At 43.0% G+C, this 24,289-nt stretch overlaps 1 protein-coding gene across 2 annotated transcripts in view; it reads right to left on the reverse strand.

Annotated features, from left to right (window-relative positions):
* notch2 (notch receptor 2) overlaps positions 1–24,289 on the reverse strand; it is a 51,374-nt gene that overhangs the window by 3,650 nt on the left and 23,435 nt on the right. Inside the window, exons 3-34 of one of the 2 annotated variants that reach the window (XM_050054350.1) lie at positions 21,124–21,398; positions 19,883–20,090; positions 19,619–19,752; positions 19,082–19,204; positions 17,154–17,387; positions 16,222–16,377; positions 15,939–16,124; positions 15,325–15,438; positions 15,088–15,201; positions 14,755–14,988; positions 13,136–13,246; positions 12,803–12,995; positions 12,282–12,427; positions 12,072–12,185; positions 11,825–11,944; positions 10,350–10,502; positions 9,719–9,947; positions 7,337–7,538; positions 6,960–7,113; positions 6,499–6,683; positions 6,206–6,338; positions 5,817–6,068; positions 5,561–5,673; positions 3,810–4,345; positions 3,355–3,696; positions 3,098–3,240; positions 2,782–2,986; positions 2,177–2,264; positions 1,895–2,048; positions 1,491–1,810; positions 1,132–1,279; positions 158–255 (exon numbers count right to left, since the gene is read on the reverse strand). In XM_050054350.1, coding sequence (XP_049910307.1) covers positions 158–255; positions 1,132–1,279; positions 1,491–1,810; positions 1,895–2,048; positions 2,177–2,264; positions 2,782–2,986; positions 3,098–3,240; positions 3,355–3,696; positions 3,810–4,345; positions 5,561–5,673; positions 5,817–6,068; positions 6,206–6,338; positions 6,499–6,683; positions 6,960–7,113; positions 7,337–7,538; positions 9,719–9,947; positions 10,350–10,502; positions 11,825–11,944; positions 12,072–12,185; positions 12,282–12,427; positions 12,803–12,995; positions 13,136–13,246; positions 14,755–14,988; positions 15,088–15,201; positions 15,325–15,438; positions 15,939–16,124; positions 16,222–16,377; positions 17,154–17,387; positions 19,082–19,204; positions 19,619–19,752; positions 19,883–20,090; positions 21,124–21,398 — 5,917 coding nt within the window. Of the gene's footprint in view, positions 1–157; positions 256–1,131; positions 1,280–1,490; positions 1,811–1,894; positions 2,049–2,176; positions 2,265–2,781; positions 3,008–3,097; positions 3,241–3,354; positions 3,697–3,809; positions 4,346–5,560; positions 5,674–5,816; positions 6,069–6,205; positions 6,339–6,498; positions 6,684–6,959; positions 7,114–7,336; positions 7,539–9,718; positions 9,948–10,349; positions 10,503–11,824; positions 11,945–12,071; positions 12,186–12,281; positions 12,428–12,802; positions 12,996–13,135; positions 13,247–14,754; positions 14,989–15,087; positions 15,202–15,324; positions 15,439–15,938; positions 16,125–16,221; positions 16,378–17,153; positions 17,388–19,081; positions 19,205–19,618; positions 19,753–19,882; positions 20,091–21,123; positions 21,399–24,289 lie in introns of both variants that reach the window. The other variant, XM_050054349.1, reaches the window with a different exon arrangement.

A 24,289-nucleotide genomic window follows, 5' to 3' on the forward strand; every position in this document is an offset into this window, starting at 1 on the left:
TTGTAATGAGTGACTTTAACTTTTACTTGAGTCATTTTCCAGTAAGGTGTCTTTATTATTATCTTTTTTTTATAACCACTGCAAATGGAGCATTCATCAGCAAACAAACTACTGAACAATGGTTTGAAATAGCATAAATAAAAACGCAAGAACTGACCTTATTGTCTTGCATGTCACGGTTGGCTCCATTCTTCAAAAGCACAAGAGTTGCCTCCACGTTATTGACTGCAGCTGCCCAGTGCAAGGCGGATTTGCCTAAAATGGTGGGACGATGAGAAAAGAAATGATTGCAATTTAGTTCATCTCTTACAATCCATTCATAACTATTTTTCTGTGACTAATCAGAGCTCTTCATGTCTTAAATATTACTATCTCTTTTTAGAGGACTCAAGTTGTACCCTGGAAGTCAAAGATTTGAATCATCAGTGAAATCATCAGACCCCTCAGTCAACTGAGGTTTCTTCAAGCCAAGCAGACTTTTTGTTTGTTTGTTTATTTGTATTTGTCAGTCAGTGTGCTTTGCAGTGTTCTTCTGGGGATGTTTTGGACCCTAGATGTAGCAGAGTGAGCGCTCCTCGCTTTCACAGTGCTCTCAAGTACAGGCAGCAGCGTACCCAGACCCAAGGTGAGTCTGAGTGAAACAGAGGCAGCTGCCCACAGAAAGAGAGGCTTTGCCTTCTGCTTAGAGCTGGTGAATTCACAGCTCAACTCAATACTTCCCTCTCTGGCTTTTGTTGGACATCTGGTGTCAGCAAAAAATGTTGACGCACATTTCAAATCTGCCGTTAGCATAGTTAGCACACATTAGCTTGGAGGGCTAACTTGGCTTAGGGTACAGCGCTAGACTGAAGTAAGTATTACAGCATCTTTAAGGGTGCTTTCAGACCTAGAGTTTGCTTGCTTTGGTCCGAATCAGGGACTAAATTTGTTACAAAGCTGTATGGGCAGATCTCACAAGCGTGTCCTGCTTACCTACTAGCATGACTTCTCATACTAATACTGCAGTTTCAATACCAGAAATATTATAATCCAATTGACTGCATGCATTAAATGCTGTATTCATACACCAGACTAACAGTGCAGAAACTACACATGCCACAGGAGGAGTAAATATATGAAAAGTTTGCTGACCGTGGTCGTCTACAGCATTGATGTCAGCATGGCAGTGGATCAGCTCTTCCACCATGCCCTCCACAGCTAGCCTGGCTGCCAGGACCAGTGGAGTAGTGCCATCATTCATGCGGGCATCCAGCTCTGTCGCACGATTACGGATCAGAATCTGAGAGAAAACAAAGATACAGAAAGTTTTAATGAATAATTAATGACAGATGATGGTGTTGCATATTTCCCAAGTAATTATCTATAATATAATTACAGTTAAATGAATAAATACGATGATGGAATTGGTGTCTGGTAAAAACACTGTTTGGCTGGCCAATTTTAAATTCACCTGAAGTTTGTAACCGATCCTTATTAAACTGCTGTCTCACCTGGAAGACTCCCTGGGCATCAGCCGCCACAGCAGCATGCAGCGGAGTTCTGCCCATGTTGTCATGGGCGTTGGGATCAGCTCCGGCGTCCAGCAGTCTCTTAGCAGCATCAGCCCTGGCATAGCGGGCAGCCAGGTGGAGCGCTGTTTCTCCTGTACGGTCTGTCTGAGCCATCAAGGAAGCACCCTGAGCGATCAGGTCTGAAATGACACTCGGCCCTGGTTCATCCCCTCCGCTCTCTTCCTCCTCATCTCCATGCAGGCTGCAGTCTGGGCCTCCACCATTACGCAGAGATGCCAGCATCAGTGGGGTGAAGCCATCTGAGAAAGGAGAAATTTATTAATAAAGAATTAAGAAAGAATTGAACATTAACCAGATCTAGAAGTTTAGGATTGTTTTCTCACCAGGTCCCTTGACATTAACATCCAGGCAGTCAGCATCCAGGTCAGCCTGAGGGGGGGTGAGGGTGATGTCAGCAGCCTTGCGATGCTGCAGGGTCCACTCCCTTCGGTCAACACCTCCATCCATAGCAATGGGAAGCAAGGGTTTGTCTTCAGTCTATGAAAAGCAATACAACTTGAAACAACATTCACAGCAACCAAAAACCTTTCAAAACATCCCTCACTCAATTTAAACTACTCCAATCCATCAGCTCTATTTTCTTTTTTCTTCCTCAAATCACTTACTCTTGGTTTCTTGGATGGGACCTCATCTTCCAGCCATCTCTGACTCTGACCTCCATCAATCATGGCTCCATCCTGGGTCTTGAAATTCCTGATAGGAGAGAAAAAAGTTCAAGCAACAGTAACATTTTGTTCTCCTTATATTTATTCTGGGACACAGCATGCATGCTATGTTTCAGCTACGCTCTGTTTCACGCTCAATCAAAGACCAGTATTGATCACTGGCAGCTGGTAACTGTAGTCTTTTATTGATGCCATTGATGTTTTGAAAGTCTACTGTCTTACACAAAGGTTTCTTTAACAGTAGGAGATATACATGTTCACTCTGTATGCCCACAATTCCCCAAGATCACCTGAGAAACCCTTCACTTCTCACTGAATTTTCACACAGTGGTTGTTATCATATATCGAGGTTTCTCTGTTTTCTTCCGTATCTCCTACTGTAGTTTAAAAATCATCTTAAAAATACATTTAAAAAATCCCAGACAGGGCCAGGGAATCAGTTACGGTTGGGTAGGCCGCCTGGCATGCGATACACAGGCAGAGACCCTGTATATGTAGTTTTAAATGCTCTCTAACACATACGGTTGGTGTGTATATCCACTCACTTCATGTCAAAGTCGTCCTGTCCAACAGGCTCTCTCCTTTTGTCATTCTTATTGGCCAAGAAGCCATCAGGCAGCCACAGGACACCATGTTTGTGCTTCCTCTTGGCTGCTAGCATCCCCAGCACCAGGATAAGCAGAATAACACCCACCGCCACTCCAACCAGAATTATCAGGATGGGTTTCTTGGGTTCAACTGTTGGGTCACCTGAAGAGTACAAAGACGAGCCTAATACGAGTTGTTTTGTCTTCATTTGATTTTAGTTATTACCCCAAAACAAACCAGTTAAATTAACTGTTGAATGACAGGTCTACTTACTGTTAACAGTCACGAGAGGGTAAGGCAGGTCAGCCTTGATGTGTGCTGCTGCGATGAATGATGCAGCCTCATTAGTGTTGGAGAAACAGTCGAGAGAACTCTGGGAACATTCCCGGTTATCGAGTTCCAGGTGCACCACAGATCTGCACAGACAAACGTGATATCACTGATGATGCCAAGGTAATTAATCTCAAGCTCCTGAGTATTACATGAGAGCTTAAAAGAAGAGAATTTATGCCATTATGAACGATCCTTACCCAATAACCTCCCTCTCCATCTCCCGCTTGCTCCTTCTCCTCTGTAAATGCAGTCCGTGCTCCTCCTCCGCTCCATAGTAAGCGTACACCATTGGCTTCTTATTTTCATCTAACTTCACCCGCAAGTTGGTGTGCAACAGGGCTCCCAGGGAGCGCAAGAAACCCCTCAAGTCTCCAAGCAGCTCTTTAGGCTGCAGCCTGACCACGATGACCAGCGTGCCATCCACCAATTTAGCTGGAGTGTCAGATGAACAGTCCAGGCCGTCCCAGCCACAAGCCTCTGTGTAGCAGCTCTGGTCACAGATGCCATTCCCGAAGTGGTCTGCGCAGTACTTGTCATACCTGAAAATACACAGTACATGCAGGTTGGGTGATTGTTGATTTGACATCAAAATGTTTTGGACTTTTAAGAAAACTGCAACAGCAATGACAAAATAACGAAGGGGGTCACATACGTGCAGGGGGCTGGTTTGGTCTCTTGGCACTCAAAGCTATCAAAGAGGCACCCAGGGGTGTCACACTCCTTATCACAACGTCCATTCTTAAAGAGATCCCAGCAGGGAACACTGGCGGTGCAGTTATCCCAAGGCCGCTCCCAGTTGAGTGAGCAGTCGCCTCCATCCCACTGACATTCATGGTTGTTACACTGATTGTCGCACACTTTATCCCCTGAATGCTGCCCACACTGCAGATAAGGGCAACTTCGAGGGATGTCTAAGATGTGTTTGATCTCACAGTATCGTCCAGAGAAGTACATGGGACAGCGGCAGCTGTACTGGTATGGGTTGGTTGGGTCTTTGACGCAGGTTCCTCCATTTTGGCACGTCCATGGACACCTCTGATCAATCTCACAGTGTGGTCCACTGAAGTCTGGCTGGCACTGGCAGTACAAGCGACCAGCTGCTGACTGCATACAGTGCCCGCCATTCTGGCAACGTAGCTTTGCACAACTGTAGCCTTCTATTTCTCCACAGTTGAACCCAGTAAAGCCCTATAAAACACAAGATGTTGAAGTGTGATAGTTGAGTCATCATTTTAAAAGTTAGGCTTGGCTACACATTTGTAAAGGGCCAATAAAACTTTGAAGCTGATGTTTAATGACACAAAACACTACAGCTAATGTACTTCTGAATCTCCGACAAATTTGATGCTTGTCTACTATACCTGAGCCATGGTGTGGCCCTCTGAAGCAAGCATGAGAATAAGAGAGGGAGCAAGAAGTTAGTTGAGAGAAAAACAAGAATTTAGTTCGAAAAGATGCTGAAAAGATGTTGTAGTGTGAGAGCAAAAGAAAGGAAAACACTGAGGTAGTAATGTCTGTAAGAGCCAAAATATATATTTTGCTTATGTTTATTGTTTATTTGTATGTATGCACAGGTATGTCACATCTGGTGGTTGACACATGGGTGTGGTTTAAGTTATTTAACTGGGCATTTAAATCCCTGGCGGGAATGGAGACAATAGGGTTGAGTGAGCTCTGATATTTTCTGTTGACCGTCACGTCGGATCACTGCATTGTAAGTCTTCTTTCGTTTGCAAAATAAAACTTATACAACTGTCAAGTGGACTGATTCAATGAAGGAACGAGTCACAGATGCGAGCCCACTTAAGTCTCTCAGTGGCCTTTTTATTGATAGCAGTCGCTACGATGTCAGTCACCTGTCCACTTTTATAACCTTTTGCAAGTCACTTTTATGTACTATTACTAACTTCTTTACAGTGAGCAGACAGACTGACTAAACATCCAATATCCTCTAAGATAGCCCTTGCTAATGTGTGCTCACCTTTTTTCTTCTTGATTAAAATAAAAGCTTTCTCTGGGTTTGAACATTGTTGGAAATGTACGGGATAATGTAAGTACACAACTGAAAAAAAACACACACTCTGCTTTGCAACCAGCTCACACTGAACTTTGTGGCATTTGCGCAAAAATCAAAACAGAACAAAAAGCAAAACTATGCATACACGTGGCATGCAAATAGTTATGTGAAAGAATGACAAGCACACTGTCAATCAAGAGGTTAATACAAAAACATGAAAGTAAAGCATTACACTGATAATGATCAAATTAGAGCGCACAGAGCCTGTGTGCACTGAGAAATGATCATAAACAGTGCTTAAGGAAGTAAGCACAAAAGAGGAGAATCAATTTAAACAATGTTATCTTATGATGCTCAAAAAAAGGGGTGACAATAGAGAAACTTACAGGAACACAGGAGCAGGTGTAGCCATGCTCTGAGCTCATATTCATAGAGCAGATGCCACTGTTGTGGCACGGCTTAGACAGACACAGATCTACCATGGACTCACAATGACGACCTGCAAAAGAAATAACAAATAAAGATCAAAACATTTACAGTATCGAAACACAACACAAAAACACTGATGCGTTGCTGGTTTTCCAGCATACAAAATGAGTAAATATAGTGCTGCTATGTCCCTTTGGGTGACTACGAACGTACCGGTGTATCCAAGGCGACAACGACACTGGTAATCATTGACCAGCTGCACACAATCGAGGCTGCCGGGGGCGTGGCAGGGCTCAGACAGGCATTCATTGAGATCCCCCTCGCAGTGTTCTCCAACAAATCCTGGAGGGCAGGAGCAGGTGTAACGTCCCACACCGTCCATACACTGTCCTCCGTTCAGACAGCGGGGTTCAAAAGAGCCAGGCTTGGGCGCACAGTCATCCACGTTCACTTCACACTGGACTCCTACAGAGCAGTAAACAGACGGACATCAATGTGTGTATCAAACATAGTAATGAAGATGCTTTATGGATGATTAAAGGACAGTTTGAATCATCCTGTGTGTGTGTGTGTGTGTGTGCCTATGTAATATGCAGACTCACCATGTGTTCCAGGTGGGCAGGCACAGGTGAAGCGGTTGATGAGGTTGATACAGGTTCCTCCATGGAGGCAGGGTCTAGAGTGGCATTCATCGACATCATACTCACAGTTCACCCCCTGGTAACCTGGTTTACACTAAAGCAATGACACAAGAGAGCAGTTAGCTTGTTGTGTGCTTTGGGAAAAAAGGCTGCTAGTTTGGTGTTGACATACTGTACATCTTGAAACATAAAAGCTTTTAAACCTACACCATCATCAAACACATGCACACACAAACAGCTGAGAATATACTCACTGTACACTCGTATGTGCCCTGATAGTCTTTGCATTTGGCTCCATTGCGACAAGGGTTTGACTGGCACTCGTCGACCATCTCTTTACAGTAGCTGCCTGTGTATCCTGGCTGGCACTGACACCGGTGGGAGTTGCCCACGTTCACACACCTCCCAGCGTTCTTACACACATTTTCCACTCCAAGACCTACAGTCATTTGGTAAAGGAGGCACATGCAGTGAAACAATGACGTGGAGATATGCAATTATTGCTTGTTTTAAGATTTTGTCTAATGAAACTGGGCAGGAAACAAAATTAACTTTATGAGGCAACAGTGAACATTTAAAATGGTATGTTTCTTCGGCTATGGTGCAACTTTTTACTTGTGATGACCGTCTCTATCTAACAGAAATCCATCATTACTGTATTGGGGATGGTATCTGCCCCTATGGTAATTATAAGTAATGTGTTGTAGTCCCTCACCTTGCCTGGCAGCAAAGTCCTGGCAGGACATGTTGGGGACGTCACAGTAAAGTCCCGTCCATCCCATTTGACAATGGCAGGTCCACGAGGTGGCTGTCTGAGAGCAGGAGCCGCCGTTGTGACAGCGCACCTGGCTGCAGAGGTTCACAAAGTTCTGCATACAAAAGACAAAAGAAGAGAGAGTTGAAGTTGGATGATGAAAATCCAACAATTTACAATCAGTGCAGCATACAACACCCTCCATACTTAAACTCTGGGTACTTACCTTGTTATAATTGTTGGCAAATATTAAAGTGCTAAGAACACATGCAATTCAGCTCACGCACTTTCCCGGGAGACTCACTCTGTGCACTTGCAGCAACACACGCACACTTTACCTGGCAGTTCTGTCCATTGTATCCCACGGGGCAGGTGCAGCGGTAGGTGCCCAGCCCATCAGTGCAGGTGCCTCCATTCCTACAGGGCTGGGAGTCACACTCGTTCTGCTCAAACTCACAGAATTTCCCATAAAAACCAGGACGGCAACGGCAAGAGAAGGTATTGATGTCATCGATGCAGGTCCCATTATTCAGACAGGAGCTGGAGGGAAGGAGGAGAAGAAAGTGGTACCTAATGAAAAACTGCCTAGAGAGCTGAGACATACTTCATTAAAGGGTACAAATGAAGAGGCAGGAAAGAACAAGATAACATAGACCCTACGAATATCATTCATCTTAAAGGGAATCTTTGGTATTTTTTAACCTGGCAGCAGGATGAAAGCTTAAGTGTTTGGGGCTACATTATCTGCTCAGATTCAACCAAATGCTTCAAAACTTATTGGACGATGCTTCACAGTGCAGATGGACAATGACCTGAAGCATACTGCAAAAGCAACCAAAGACATTTTTAAGGCAAAGAAGTGGAATGTTCTGCAATGGCCAAGTCATATCATCTGACCTGAATCCAACTGAGCATGCGTTTCTCTTGCTGAAGCCAAAACTGGGGGCAAAACACCCAAAACACAAGCAGGAAGTGCAGACGGCTGCAGTAAAGGGCTGGCAGAGCATCACCAGGGAAGAAACCCAGCATCTGGTGATGTCTATGTGTCCAACACTTAAGGCAGTCATTGACTGCAAAGGATTTGCAACCAAGTATTAAAACTGACTGTTAAACTGATGATCATGTTAGTTTGTCCAAATACTTATGAGCCCTTAAAGTCGGGGGACTGTGTGAAGAAATGGTTGTAATTCCTACACGGTTCATACTACATTTTTGAAAAAAGCCTTAAATGAAAGCTGAGAGTCTGCACTTTAAGCAGGTATTCATTGTTTCATTTAAAACCCATTGTGGTGGTGTACAGAGCCAAAATGACGACAACTGTATCATTGTCCAAATAATTATGGACCTGACTGTATGTTTTTATGTCTGAGTGACTGGCGACACCAATTTTCAAAATTTGTCCAGTATTGAGAGAGCCTGCTGCAGCCACAGTGGCTAAAACAGGCTGCAATGCAATCCCTGTGGACAACTGTGCACCGTCAATTTACATCCACTAAAGTGCGTGTTTTTGCCACTGACAGACTCAGATTGTTATTATAAGTGTCTAACAACATTGCGGAAAAACTCCTGCTGTGCCTTTTTATTATCCAGGCAACCACAGACTTTATTTATTTTAGTTATTTAACAGTACTCAGCATTTTGTTCCTAAAATGTTGAGGCAGAGGGTACTTGCTGTAGCTCTGGTTGAGGGTGAGAGGCTGTCAGCAAATAGTTTATTGGGCACAGGGAAACGGAGATCTGTGTGGGTACATGAGACCCTAAAAAAGAGGGTGGATCACAGGGAGTACCATTGGTTGGTCAAGGAGCTTTGCCACCATGATGGCTGTTTCTAGGCATATTTTAGGATGACTCAGGGGCAGTTTGACAACCTGCTGTCTATCTACGGATCGTATAGCTCTGGGTAACCAGCACTCACTACCACCAGTTTCTCCTCCATTGTTTACTAACTATAAACTTGTTGTGACCACCACAGAAGACCTGTTGCCTCTCAAATCATCCAATTGGACAATGGAAAAAAGAGATGACGTGGGGCGATTTTCTGCTTTGAAATGAAGTTTTTTCAACTCAAGGAGTTCAGAGAGCTCCAGCAAAAATGCCAGGCTCTTAAAGCGCAGAAACGCAAGGCGCGTTGCAATGCAAAAACCACCAGCAAAAAGCTTCATTCTCACTAAAAGCAATTACAAAAAGGCGCCTCCAGCTGCTTTCTGTGTGATCGGGGCCTTAGAGGACATAAATTGAAGGTGCAATATTGCCAGCAGGGATTACGTTGCAGCCTGTTTTGCCACTGTGGCTGCAGCGGTCTCTCTGAATACTGGAGCATAGTCAAATATTGTTGTGTCCATTAGCCAGTTAGACACAAAACATGGGAAAATAGGGTCCAGTTTAAAAAATACTTAAGTTTCCCTTTCCACAATCTGCAAGCTCCCAAATCAAGTATCTTTGAAAACAGTAATTTAGGATATAATACAGACTGATATACTATGTTTTTACAAACAATTATATATTAGATTTTTTTTCCTCCAGCCAGTCATGAAGCGCACCTAAAAAAAAAAGTCTTAAAGTTCAACTACAAGTCTTTCTTCACCCAAATCGAGCATTTGTTTTAGACAGTTATCATTCATTCAGTCATGTCCTTGCAGGAGATTCAGTAGAACTCAACAATTAAGCACGGAAATAAAATGCTTGGTTTTCATGAATCATGCTTTGAATGAATGGCTCACCTCTCAGTGCATTCAAGGATGTTGTGTTCACACAGGATTCCATCAAAGCCTGGTCGGCACTCGCACACAAAGCTGTTGACGTAGTCGCGGCAGATGGCACCGTTCCTGCAGGGCTGGCTGGCACACTCGTCTACCTCAGTCTCACAGCGCTCCCCTTCAAAACCCGGGCGGCAGTCACAGGAGAAGCTCCCGACATCGTCCAAACAAGAGCCTCCATTCAGGCATCGGTCTACAGCGGGGAGAGGAGAGAGGGAAAAGAGGCTTTCCATGACCCAAAAATTTAGTTTAAAAAGCTGTCAATGAATGAACAATTCATCCAAGTTATCAATGAACAATCCAGCAGCAGTCTGGCTGAAAAAAAAACAGACTGTGTGGAAGCACTTTCCCTTATTTTCACAAGTTTGTTTGTCTGAGATATTTTTGCATCGTTCTGTATCAAGCTTACACCCATGTGTAACCCTGTATCTCTGGGGAATTATTACTCTTACGCGTTCCACCAATGCTTGAGAGATCTCCAGTCTCCGATGATGCCTCAAAAATATTACATAGGCATCATAATACATAGCTGTCTCAAATGCAGAGGTGCAGCTTCCACTGGGTGGATACTGAATTAGCTGAAAGTGAAACTCACTCGGTGAGCAGTCGTCAATGTCCGTCTGACAGTTGTGTCCGCTGTATCCAGGTAGACAGTTACACATGTAGCTGCCCTCGCTGTTCACGCATCGACCACCATTTTTGCAAGGGTTCTTTTTGCATTCGTTCACATCCTGACTGCAGCGTGCACCTACAAAAACAACATATTAGTACAACATCAAGTTAGCAGTAATACATAACAGTAGATATGACTGTGTTCTCAGGCAGACAGCCTTACATCCATTCTCAATCAGACAGACTCACATGGACACAATGGGCTCTAGTTTTCCGGGGCAGCGCAGGGTGGCGCAGGGTGGCGAACCCCGCGCAGAGCTAGTTTCGAGCAGCGCAACCCGAGGCTCGCTCAGTTTGGTAGTTTGGCAGACCGAGGTGCGCTGAGATGGGTGTGGCAGCGCAGTAGGGGGAGGTGTCGACAGATCCAGCTTGGCGCAGTGACAGTTTCGTGCCAAAAGGCTTCGCCGAAGGTGCGCTAAAAGCTCGCCAGCTGAAACCACGTCTACTGTCAGCGCAGGGGGAGCGCAGCCGGTGTAAGCCGAAGTTTGGCTGATCAGCGGACAGTGCGCACACGTCACCAAAACCTCACAGGCAGGTTTCCAGAATATCAGGCACATTAACAATGCAATAAATAGCCACAAAAAACACTATTCAATGCAACTATCTGCAATCAGCACATAAATGTATCTCTATATCAACTGTCCCGTCACATCTGATGTCAGATCAAAGGGGATTGGCACCGTTTGGCACGTTTGGCACGTTTGGCACACGTAATTGAAACCCAACCTGATTTACTAACTAATGAGTTCACATCCCTCTCAGCCAACCACACACAGCCACAACATCAGATAGGGAGTATATATTCAGCATCGGTCATCTTAGAGAAGTCAAAAGAAAAGAAACCGAGTGAGACTGCGAGAGAGAAAGAGAGAGTGTGCGCACAAGAGAAACGCAACATTGATTTACAATTGTGGTGACCTCCTCCCAGGCTACCTTTGCATCATCAGCCCGTGGAGGTCTGCTCGCAGTTCCATATATTCAGACACTGTGAGCTGGGACCTCCCAGACCAAAACATCAGTTTCCTCCTGGGAGAAGTTTGGCTGTCTGACGCTGCTGCTCTCTTCTGCCATGGCGAATTGAGTAAACTCTCATTACGCTTCCGTGCGGCGCATTTAAGGGCGAGGAGAGGGGCTCATTTGATTGGTGTGATGTGTGTAAAACCCAAGGGGCTCATTTGATTGGTGTGATGTGTGTAAAACCCACTCCACGCCATCTCTCCTCCCTCTTTCCGACTTGCGCAGGTAGGAGGGACGGAGGTGGGAAAGAGGAGTAGCTGTGCCAGGCGCACGGTGTGCCAAACTTGCAAAATCCGCCTGGCCACACCCAGTTGGTGAAGCGCAGGTGCGCTGCGCCCCTGCCTCGCCCGGTCTGCGAAACTAGAGCCCAATATCTCATACCTTGCCAACCAGCTGGACATCGACAGGTGTAAGACGTGTAATCTGCTGATGGACGACACACTCCTCCCCTCTCACATGGATGAGAGGCACAGGGAACTTGTTCCACCTCACAGTGTTTACCTATTTTGACACAGGACACATTTTTAATAATGACAAAAACAAGTCAATTAAAGTCTTTGCTAATATGATGTTCAGTTGGCTGCTACAAAGACTGCTACTGCATGCTAGTAAATGAGAGATCACTAACCTGTGAATGGTGGACTACACTGACAGGTATAACTGTTGACTCCATCGATACAAATCCCTTGGTTCAGACAGGGCCCGGATGCACATTCATCTACGTTCTTCTCACAGTTGACACCTAATGAGAGAGGACAGGTGAGTGTTGTTTCCCCCATTACTTAGTTTAAAAAAAAAAAAAAAAAGCCTAAATGCTGAAATATAATAACATTGTTACCTCTGAATCCCTGTTGGCACAGACAGGTGTAGCCATTATGTCTGTCCACACAGGTGCCACCATTTTGGCATGGAGTGAGCTGGCACTCGTCCTTTTCCTGCTCACAGTGCTGTCCCACCCAGCCAGCTTCACACTCACAATGATACCTTTACACAACAGAAAGGCAAGCGCCAGTTTAAAATGAGAAATAAGCCACACAGTGCTAACAACAGCAGCTCGTCTGCGGGCTATCGCCAGCGTCAGTTAAAGAATGGCTATCACCTGGGTTATTATATTATGGTATACATATAGTTTAGCTGATAGTAGAGCATTAATGTTATGAGGGGACAAATTTGGAAAGCAAGACAGGCTGGAAGAAATTTCCCAACAGTAGGGAGCCTCCACATCTTATCAAAGTAAAGTGAAGAACCATTAAAGCCTGTAGCTTTGTCTAATGGCTCTTTTCAGTTCCCACAAACACAACATAACTGGAGTGTGTTCGCCCATATTCAAGACTTAGTAGCAGTTGAAGGTTGACAAACCCGTGTTGCTGCTCAATACATTCTCCATGCACACACGGCTGAGGAGCACAGTGGTCGGTCCCAGAGAGGCACAGAGGGCCGTGGGTGCTGGGTGGACACAGGCAGTGGAACCCGTTGATCTTGTCCACGCAGGTTCCCCCGCTCATACATGGGTTTGAGTTACACTCGTTGATCTCCACATCACATTTAACTCCTGTTGGAGAGCAATTCGGGGAGAAAATTTGTTCTTGGTTATCTGGTTGTTTTCAGTAAGAGCATCCAAATATTAGCTTGCAGTATAGTTATTTTATCCTGCCTCATTTCTGAAACAGGTGTGATCTATAAAAAACATACCTGTATATCCTGGGGCGCACACACATTTGTACTCGTTTATGCCATCGACGCACTCTCCGTACTCACAGGGGTTGCTGGCACAGTCATCTTCATTGATCTCACAGTTCACCCCTGAGTAGAAAGTACACAAAACCATATTCATATAGGGTAACAATAGTCAGGGTGTACGCTTTATCATTATATCAGACTGTATTTCGACTTAGATTTAAAAGTAGCACACCAAAAACACTGTGTCACATCCTTTTTTGGTTGAGGGCAGTACAGAGTTGCGTAAGAGGTGAAGCAGATCACGCAGCTGTTATAAAATGTGACAGTTAACTCATCTACCACCAGGGGGAGTCAGACTCCATTAAAATGTGGCTCAGCAGGCTGTAAGAAAGGTTAACAAAAACTTTTGATACAGCAGAGGCCCCCTATGACTCATGTATGACATAGTTATAAAACCAACAAGAATATTGAATAAACAGTGGTTCAAGTGGGAGAGAGCACAGAGAGGAAAAGGATACAAAGAGAAAACTAGACATAGAGAAAAGGGTACATTAGAGGAGAGGAAGTGAGGGCATGAAACCAGAAAGTGACACCTGACACAGTGACCTCACGCCAGTTTAGGTACAGTGAGGACAGTACAGACCTCAGTACCAAGCCACAGAACAACATTGGGTAGCACCACTCCAAAGTCATTATAGTTAAATTAAACTGCCATCACAACAAGCAAAAGGAGGTATTAGTGCGTATATTTACTGAGACTGGGATGTCTACATGACTGTGAGTCAACTGCCTTCAACAACTGTTTCATTTGTACTGTGATACCTATTCAGCTTACTCAATCCTGCCTCTGACTAACAGCCCCACGTGATTAAAAAAGACTAAAATTAATACTTACAGTAATAAAACCTTAACTAAAACTCAACATTTTTAATCATTAAAACTAAACTGAAACAAGCAAACCCACTCTGGAAACTAACCAAAAATAAACTGAAGTGAAAACAGAAAATTCATAACGAAATAAAAAAACAAAAAAACCTAATGAAAAATACAACACTATAATACCTCTGCACTACTCAACCCAGACTTGTGACTGCTACGCCCACGTGCACGTTACGTGCTCTACACTTTATACATCGAAAGCTATACAGGAAGCTCTAGATGTGGGGGATGGGGGTCTTTACATTCAGCATTATCTCCGCTTTTAAACCTTTAACTGCCACAATAATCAATCACGAGAAAACACATTAATGTGATCTGGACGGCTCAGACTTAGATTCTTTCAAATAAGCTTCTGTAGAGCTACTTTACTTTATCCTTCAGTTGGAGGAAGTAGAACTCATATAATGTACTGTGTTTGTAGTTCAGTCTCTATGGTTACTATAGCAACCAGATGTCACGGGGAGTAGAGATTTTTGAACACCCTGCAAAAGAAGTGGCAGCTGGGAGATGAGAAAGCACATTAACCATTTTGATGATAACTATCATACGTACATGAATAACATCAGCACACACCTGACACCCCAAACATCTAATCACAGTTCTACAACTGTGTTATCAATGTACCACCTTCAATTTTTCTATGAAGAATACATTAAACAGGCAATAATTTTTGTAGCACACCAAGCACATACCCATGGTTCCTGATAGGCAGTTACACTGGTAGGCGTTGACCAGGTCAACGCAGCGTCCTCGGTTCTGACAAGGGCTGCTGTGGCACTCGTGGACCTGGATGTTGCAGATGGAGCCTGTGTACCCAGGCTGGCACTCACAGGAGAAGGTGGCGATGCCATCTTTACACACACCATGGTGGCATGGCTCTGGCACGCAGTCGTTGATGTTGTCCTCACAAAGTAGACCAGTGAAGCCTGTGGGAGGATGTTCATGCTTAGAGACTATTGCATCTATGCATCATGGATCAAATGTTGCTTCTACGTCAGTTTGAACACTTGGTTATTTCCTTTTACCTTCAGCACATTCACAGTCGTATCCATTGGGTCGGTCGATACACTTGGCCCCATTTAAACAGGGAGTGCTGGAACACTCATCGATGTCTATCTGGCACATCTCGCCACTGAAGCCTAGAAACACAACACAGAACAGCAATACATTAAAGTACAGCTTTAAAAACAGGAAGGACTTCATAAGCAAATCCATTTTCATGTTGACTTGTTAGATATGAACAAAGCTACATGTGCACCAACCTGCTGGGCATTCGCAGACAAAGCGGCTGACCTGGTCCAGACATTTACCCTGGTTCAGACAGGGTGAGCTGAGGCACTCATTCACCTCGATCTCACAGTGAGTCCCCTCAAATCCTGCGAGCATGGCGAGAAACACGGTTTTATTAATTTTCCTTTTGTCAAATGATAAAGAGACAAAGAGGTTTATGTTTTTAATCCAATTCCTTTGCAGTTACTGAGTTGTTTTCAGCCGCCACAGTATGCTGTTATCATATGTTATAATATGTTTTAGTCCCTCTTGTCTATTTGTTAGCAGGATATCCAAAAAAGCAGTAAAATACTTTACACGGTAAGCCATGAGCAAGACAATTTTTGGTTAGATCCAGATCCAGGACTTTTAAAAAGAAGACTGCATATTTTTTAACATTTTATATATTTTCACATGAATTACTGCACTTGTTTGAATTTTAAATTGTGGCACATATATCACATTAGTGTCCGTCATAATTTTTGTGTGTCATCATCTTTTGGATGAGAACACAGTTGCGTCCCTGTTCTTGTAAAGTATTTGAAAATTAATAAAGACACCGCTGGACAAGAAAAAGTAAGGTAACATAATTTTTCACAAAATGTACCGGGCATGCAGATGCAGGTGTAGTCCCCAATGCGATCCAGACATGTGCCATCGTTCTGGCAGGGGCTCGAAGCACACTCGTTGACGTCTTGTTCACAGCGCGGCCCAGCATAACCCCTCACACAGTTACATGTGAAGGAGCCATCGGTGTTGACACACTGACCACCGTGCTCGCAAGGGTTGGTACCTGATGATAAAAGGGAAGAGGCATGCTTGAAAGCAGAACAGACCTGAAGTTGGGCAGAGATACACATTACGTGTGGTTACATTTTTCTCTTTCTTACCAATGCTGCACTCGTCTCTGTCGATGTTGCAGGTGCTGCCTACATATCCAGGTTTACAGTTACAGTTGAACATGCCACTGATGGGGTTGGTGTCACACTGAGAACCCTCTCTACAGGGGTTACTGATACAGGCGTCGTCTCTATGGCAGAGCAAACCTGAAAAGAACACCATGTTGACAAGGAATGAGTAAACAAGACTAGAGTTAAGACTCCGACATGTCCACTGTTGCAGTCTCACTGAAATTACCAGAGTATTGGGAGCAAAATGCGGCCACATTGCTCATACAAGCTAATGCATGGTTTGTTTTGTGTAAATTCACCAATGTCTTACACACACTTCTCCTCATAGCATTTTTTTTGAGCCTACCGCCTATTCATTTAAAATAACCAATGGTCTAACTTCATCCCTCTTTGCTGAGGTACAGCCAAAAATGATATGTTCAGCTATTTGAAGCCAAATGCAAAAAACCTAATGTTACCAAGACAAAAATGTCCCCAGGATATTTGCAATACGCGGTTATGCCCACTTCAGAGTAAAACAAACTCAATGCAAATTTGCTGCTGAGGAGAGGTTTGTTTTTGCCACAAGGCTAAATCCATATCCAAGACTGTGTCACTAACCAGCAGGCTGGAAATACAAAATGCATAATAAGTGCATTTAACTGTTTGACATGGATCATATTAAGTGTCCCTTCCTCAAGTAATTAATCAAAACCAAAGAATATTTACAGTTTCAGTGTTAAGACAAAATTAATTATTATTTTTTCTGATTTTATTCTTTATTTCTCCTTTTTTAGTTGTAAAAAAAATACACTATCTTAAGGGAAGTACAGAGCTGTGAAAGAGACTCACAGCATTAGTTTTGTCTTTTGTCAGTTATTAGCCTCATGCATTTTAGAGTTTGGTACAAAAACGTCTCACTACTGGCCTACCTGTCTTTCCGTAGGGGCAGAGACAGACGAAAGACGCAACACGGTCGATACACGTGGAGCCTGCGCTGCATGCAGCTGTAGCACAGTCATCAATGTTTTCAGAGCAGTCGGGTCCACTCCAGCCATTTACGCACACACAGACGTAGCTGCCAAACAGGTTGCTGCAGGTGCCTCCGTTCTGACACGTGTTTGGCTGCAGACGACACTCGTCCACGTCTTCTGTGCAGTGTTGACCTGTGGAGAGGCAGCGAAGTAAACATTAAAACAATTATGTTAATACTCAATGTTATAACATAACTCAAGGTGTAACGTCCTGGGTTTTCCGGTAGAGAGATTAAATATTGAGCCTTTGTATTTTTTAGATTTCTTAGACGCTTCCAGTCTTATTTATAAAGCTCTATTTGTTGCAGACATGGAAACTATACAGTTAGAGAATACTATTAATCCTTAGGGGCCATTTTTGAATACCCTGCTCACGTTGGCTTTGTTTCCTCTGGTTGGATTAGTGCTACATAAACTCAGACAGGCCCAAGAAAGCTGATGTATGCATGTTTGCTTTGTAAACGGAAAGCTTGCGTATGCCACACATGAGTGTTAGCAGAGACACGCCTTGTGTGAAGTGCGAGCCTCGATAGGATAAAGAAAGAGCGCCGAAGAATTGTGGGAAGTATAGTATCAAAACACATGACGTGAAGGAAGTTATATCACTGATCAAATCACAAACATTAATTCCACCTCACTGCTCAACCGGCACACTGAAGAGTTAAGATTTCATAAGGATTTGGCTAGAATATCTAGAAAATGAAAAGGTAAAGACACAACTTGCTGTGAATTTCATTCTAAAAACATAAAGATGTCAGAATATTCAGCAAAATATATTAACCACATAGCTGTTTTTAAACACAGCATGCATACAAAATACTTTTTAAGACGGGTTCTTGTATGATACATGTAGAATATTCCTAAAGGCATGTTAAAATCAACCCCTCTCATTCTTTAGCATGAGGCCAGTCCAGTGACAGAGAAGAGAGAACATTAAGGGCTTTAATGGGAAAAAAGCAGTCAGTAGGGACGCACAATGAATCAAAACATTATTGAAACTGCAATATGGCCAAGTGCAATACCCAAACCGCAGGAGCTGCAATTTTATCCATGAAGGTTAAATATTTAACAACGTACCATTGTAAATGAAGCATTGTGGTACTACAGAGACGCCCTATTCTACAAATCACATTCCAGACAAAAAGGAAAATGCTTGTTTGGTACAGACCCCAGCAAAAATCACATACCGTTCCCACTTAAATCGTGACTCATATCACACTTGCAGTATGATTTTTTTGCATATCATGCAGCCCTAACTGTCACGCCGCAAAAAAACATGAACCTGGCTCAACTTCTACTGTACGGCAACACCAGCAAAGTGTTGTGGTGGCCAATCACATACATGCAAGCGCACACTCCTGGTGAATTACTTTCAAATGTCAAACATATTTCAACTGTTATTGCTGTGAAACGTTCTAGAATTGTGCTATTATAAATTGCTGTGTTTGGGCATTTGATAAGCCTTCAAACGCATCTGTTACTTCCACTGGACGTCTTGGATCACATTTCATGTTTCACCCATACCTTAAACAACACACCCCCATCAACACAGCCCCTGGTGTTCCTTTAACGCAGGGCTGTTTTCAGTTTGAATGCCCACTAAGAGCACATGTCTAAAATACACAATACTGCTTCTCTAATGCTTTGTTTCAACATGTTTCAGCCAAAGTTCCCTGTCTGACACACGGGGAAACCCCTAATATCTTGCATGGATTTGAAGCACTGAGCTGGTAACCCTACTGTTGATGACATCACAGCAAACCAGAGTCAACAAACACTGAGTATAATAGCTGTCAAAGGAGCAATCAAAAACACAAATCCCTTACCAGTCCACTCTGGGGGGCACTGGCAGTTGTAGGTGTTGACTCCGTCCATACAGGTTCCTCCATTGGCACACTGATGACCGGGGCAGTCATCTATGTTGTTCTCACAGTTAGTCCCATTGAAGCCTGGTACAAATGATTGGGGAAGACATGCACTCAAACACATAAACTGATATTCTCTGGTGTACTTTAGTATTATGACATGTCCTGGTGGTGTATAAACAGCAGCTGTGTGTGTTTGTTGTGTCTACTCGCTAACTGTAGCAGGCTGACAGTAAAGAGTGTGTCTATTACAACACAGTCAACAGGATCAGACTGTTTGCACTTCAAACAACATTTTGTAACAATACAGACACTCAAAGCTACGTTTACAGCTTCATTTATAGATAAATATCAGTTACAGTGTCTTTTTATCTTCCTACATTTAACAAACTGTCCATATCTCTGTTGTGTTGTGGCTGGCTAAATTTTAAACTGATTTTTGCAGTTCATATTCAGCTTTAAAAAGCTCTGGGCATTTCAGAATTTGAATCCTTTTACCTGGAAGGCAGTGGCACGAGTAGCTGGTTTCAGAGTTCTGGTGGCAGGTGCCTCCATTCAGGCATGGTGAGGGTGAGCAAGGGATGTATGAGCTTTCACAGTGTCTGCCAGTAAACCCCGGGGCACAGTTACACCTAAAGCAATGACATTTAATCACATTTCATTTAATTCTTTTTTTGTTTTGTTGTAGCAGTAGTAGTCTTCCAGAAAATCTTCCAGATGGTGACACGTTTCACATTTGGTCATTAAACACTAGATTCTCACTTGTAGGATCCAGGGGTGTTGATGCATTCTCCTTCATTCTGGCATATAGGAGGTGTGGCAGCACATTCGTTGGTGTCATTGAGGCACCGCAGACCTGTGTAACCTGGAGGACAGGAGCATGTGTAGCTACCACCGGACTGAGAGCTGCACATTCCACCGTTGGCACAGGGACTAGATAGGCAGCTGTCCTCATGCTCACACTGTGGTCCTGAGAGGAAGAGGAGGAAAAGTGCTGAGCATAGTGCTTTATCTATTTTATGTGCCATTCATCAGTGTGTCTGGCTATGGAGAATAATGGCTGAGATACTAGAAAGAAAGCAATATGCATTAATGGGTATGTATTTATGGTTATCTTAAACACTTCTAATCACATGTTGAGTTTTATCCAATTATATTTTAGTACAAATTAGATTCAGAGCCGTTGGGAGCACGTATTAAGCTCCCTGTAAAAAATGGAGTCACCAAACTGAACAATTAAGCACTCCCTGTACTAAAGTGGCACAAACCTCTCAATTTCTTGTTTTAATACTGTTGTCAAGACTATCAATTCATCAATACCTACCGATTTTTAATATTTAAAAGGGTTTCAATACTCATTTTTCACAGTATCACTACACCGGTACCTCTCGCTCTCTCTTATTGGTAATGTTTACTACTCATTTTATAACCTTATTATATTTTTCTTTTCATAAAAACTGTGAATGTTATGCTCTTAATTTCAATTTTTCCAGGGTGGTATCGAAAATGGCATCGAATATCGCTAACTTTCATAGTATTGTATCAAAGTTATTGTGACAAGACTATATTTCAAAAACAGAAAATTATTTTTAATCAACTTCTGGATCCATTAATGCATCAACATACACTGAGAGACAATGGTGGGATATATGTGCCAGATTTCTTTTCATTTCATGGGTAAGAGCCAAAATTCAAGATAAAATTGCTAAAATAGGGTTAGGCAATAGGCAGACTTAGGCAATGTTTAAAAATAATTTACAACATTTCTGGATTTTTACACAGATCTGGTTTCACACCAAGAAGCCACTTATCTCTTGCTTCATGGCCTAACTTTTATTTTTCCTGTTTAAGTTTTGTGATATAGGATACAGTCTTCTTTACAGTTAGCGAATGTATTTGCATTCAGGATGTTTAAAATAAAATTAGTGTTCTGGGGAAAAACAAAAGTCAGATATCACTGCCCTCGTGGAAAACTCCTGAAAGGTGATTAAACGGTGTCTAACCTGTCCATCCTCTGGCACACTCGCACTTGTATTTGTCGAGGGACAGCAGGGTGCAGACACCTTTGTTGGCACAGGGGTTGTCGGGGTAACAAGTGGAGTTCTGGGGAGTTTGGCAGTGCTGTCCAGTGTAGCCGAGTGGGCAAGTGCAAGCGGCGCTGCCTGGTACAGGTACACCAGCTAGCATGGACACAGAGCAGTTCCCTCCATTCAGGCAGAAGCCAGGTTGACAGGGGTCCTTATGGTGGCAGTACTCACCCAGGAAGCCTGGTGCACACCTGCACACACACACACAGAAATCAGTGATTGAGCACGCAAAGGCAAACACGAGGATTTAAACAAAATCACCCTTCAATACAGAGAATACAGCTGAAAGATGAGTTAAACAAAAAGACAAATAGGTATGAGTATGTGTGTTTGAAAGAAAGGCAAACAAACAAAAGAGCCAGTATCAGTCAGGTGCACCTAATGCACCACATCAGACAACGGCATTGATAGAGGAGTGTAACGTCTGCACGAGTCCTGTAGTACACACACATCAAAGACACAAATGAAGCAGCAGGTAAACACTAGTGTATGATACAGAGCTGAACACTGATCTAAACAACAGTTTGTGGGGAGCCACATCCCCAAGTAGGAGTATAAGCAAAATGTGTGGTAGGGTTGTGCATATAGAGAAACTCGTTTTCAGTTACTCGGAACATTAAACCATATGCTAAATTGTCAAAGGACTGCATTTATTTAACGCCTTTCGGACAGTACAAACACACACACACACACACACTCATATGACCATGAGCTGCTTGAAAGAAGATGTTAGCCTTTTGTGTCTTGCTGAAGGGCATTTTGACACGCTGTTAAGGTGTGAACCACTAACCATAAGACTACTGACAAAACTACTCTGAACCCTGAGCTGTTACCCCATAAACCCAGTAAGAGAAAAGGGGGAAGCTGAGCTTGGTAAAAGGGTTAAACTGGGGTCAGCGGAAAAGAAGAAGTTCTAAAGTAGAAGGATGTGACGCTGAGTTATCTGGAAGTTGTTGTCAGAGGCCTGGCAGAAACTAAAAACAAGTGGAAAGCACCAGCAATTATCTGCTCAATGTAAGAGATTAACAATACTCATGTCAAACAGATATGTGATTCCACAGAAATGTGTCCACAGTCTAAATAAAGACTTCATCTTGACAACTCCAAGTTAATCACAACAACATGTACAGTGTATGACTAAAACAAAAGTAACACATAATATCTATTGTGTCGTGACCACATTTGGTTAACAGATCATGTCTGTCTTTTCCTCTGCTTATTCATCACCGCTTTCTTTCGATTTCTCCATTTTCCTTTATTTCAGAAAAGTGATTCAGCCACATGCCGAGCAGTGGGGAGGAAATTACAATATTACACAACATGTCCACTAGGAGATCTCATCAGAGACAATGATCCCTTGGTCGCTTTCTATTCCTCTGTTTTTCTCAGTCCCTCCCACTTTCACTCCCCACTTCTCTATGTGCGACAGACGGGGCTTAGTCAGAGGTGTTATTTTGTTACAGAGCAAAAATGTTATTCGTCAGGTAATTTCCTGCGCATGCTATTTTGATCAGCAGTCTGTTGCATTGTGTGTGTGTGTGTGTGTGTGTGTGTGTGTGTGTGTGTGTGTACAGCACATGGCAGACACGCTGTCTGGGGACTGTGGGCGACAGAGCGACCTGCTGCCTCTTACACAGGCCTCTAAACCTGCCTCCCTTGAGGGGCTCAGGTAACATAATAGGAGAGATACACCACACAGTAACTAACACACACATACACTTGCGCAGAGAAATTAAATCCCCTCTTTCAAAACCATTTCAAATGGTTTCCTATTTGACAAATAAGCAGACTTATAGCATGTAAAAACATGAAGGGAATAATCGGATATCAGTGTTGTGGGCCATATAAAACAGACAAAACAGTGGAGATGGGAAGTATTTGAAATTCAGTGTCACACTTACTAACTTTTATTTATTATTGGCAACTCCACCCCAGAGCAGCTTGAAGATATTAGACGATGAGCACATGGGAAAGTAGGACAATCATGATTCATGCCAGGCATTAGTCGCACAGATCAATCACATCTGAAAGACTTCATACAATGTGAGTCACCAAACGTCTCCTCAAATACGGCAAACAACATCTGACAACAAATTCCCACTCTAACTACCATATTTGGTTCACAAATACACACTACATCAGATGCAATGATGTGTGCACAAACTGAGAAAAAACACCATCACATTGAGCAATATGTTCAGGATTTTTACAGTTTTCTATTTGTTTTACTGGATATGATTAAAACCTCTTTACTTTATTCAAATTTAAAGGATGTCTGGCAGTATTCTATATTTTTTCTTTCTGTAAACAAATTAGTGGATCCTACTAATAAGTACTGTCTGTGTGGTAGGGCTATGCCATATGAGGAAAATACGCAAAATGTGTTAAAGTTGTTGCACAGCTTGCTGCATAACAAAAAAGAAAGGAAATCATTTAATTACATTCTTTTATTGAACAAATTGAAGACTAAAGGCACCAATAAAAAAGTGCAGTGTTTTACCAATACTAAAAAATCCTGCAGTGCAATACTGCAGTCTTTTGCGATGTTTATCTCACAAGTTGACATTGCAATGACGATAGAATAAACATAATGTGCAGCCTTACTGTGAAGCCAAAGCCTGATGTATCATGGTACCTTACTGTCCAAAAATAATTTAAAACACATTAATGAGCCACATTGTAGCGTTGAAGGATATGTTCCTTCAACACAATGAACGTATACCTTACGAAAGTAGAAATGTGTCCACATATTTGATTTGGCGATGACTGTTTTACTACTGGAGTTATTTTGTGCAGACGATGTAGCAAATCAGGGCTGGATCTCGCGAATCCAGCCGCCGCGCAAGGTAACTTGATTTAGGCGGACATGGAGGAGGAGAGTCAAGCCATAAACACAAAAACCTGTAACAACTTATTGTTTTCAGGAACCTGAGAGCTTCCATTTTGAAACAATTTTAGTTTTACTAGTATTGTTAGTGTTGTCTGAGAGGCAAAGCAAGGCAAGGGCACACTGGAGAGTACTGAGGAAGAAATAAGGCACTATTGGTTTGGTTTTTAAATCAGATTTTTTTGACTATAACAA

Source organism: Epinephelus moara, chromosome 10, assembly GCF_006386435.1.
Source record: "Epinephelus moara isolate mb chromosome 10, YSFRI_EMoa_1.0, whole genome shotgun sequence".
NCBI lineage: Eukaryota > Metazoa > Chordata > Actinopteri > Perciformes > Serranidae > Epinephelus > Epinephelus moara.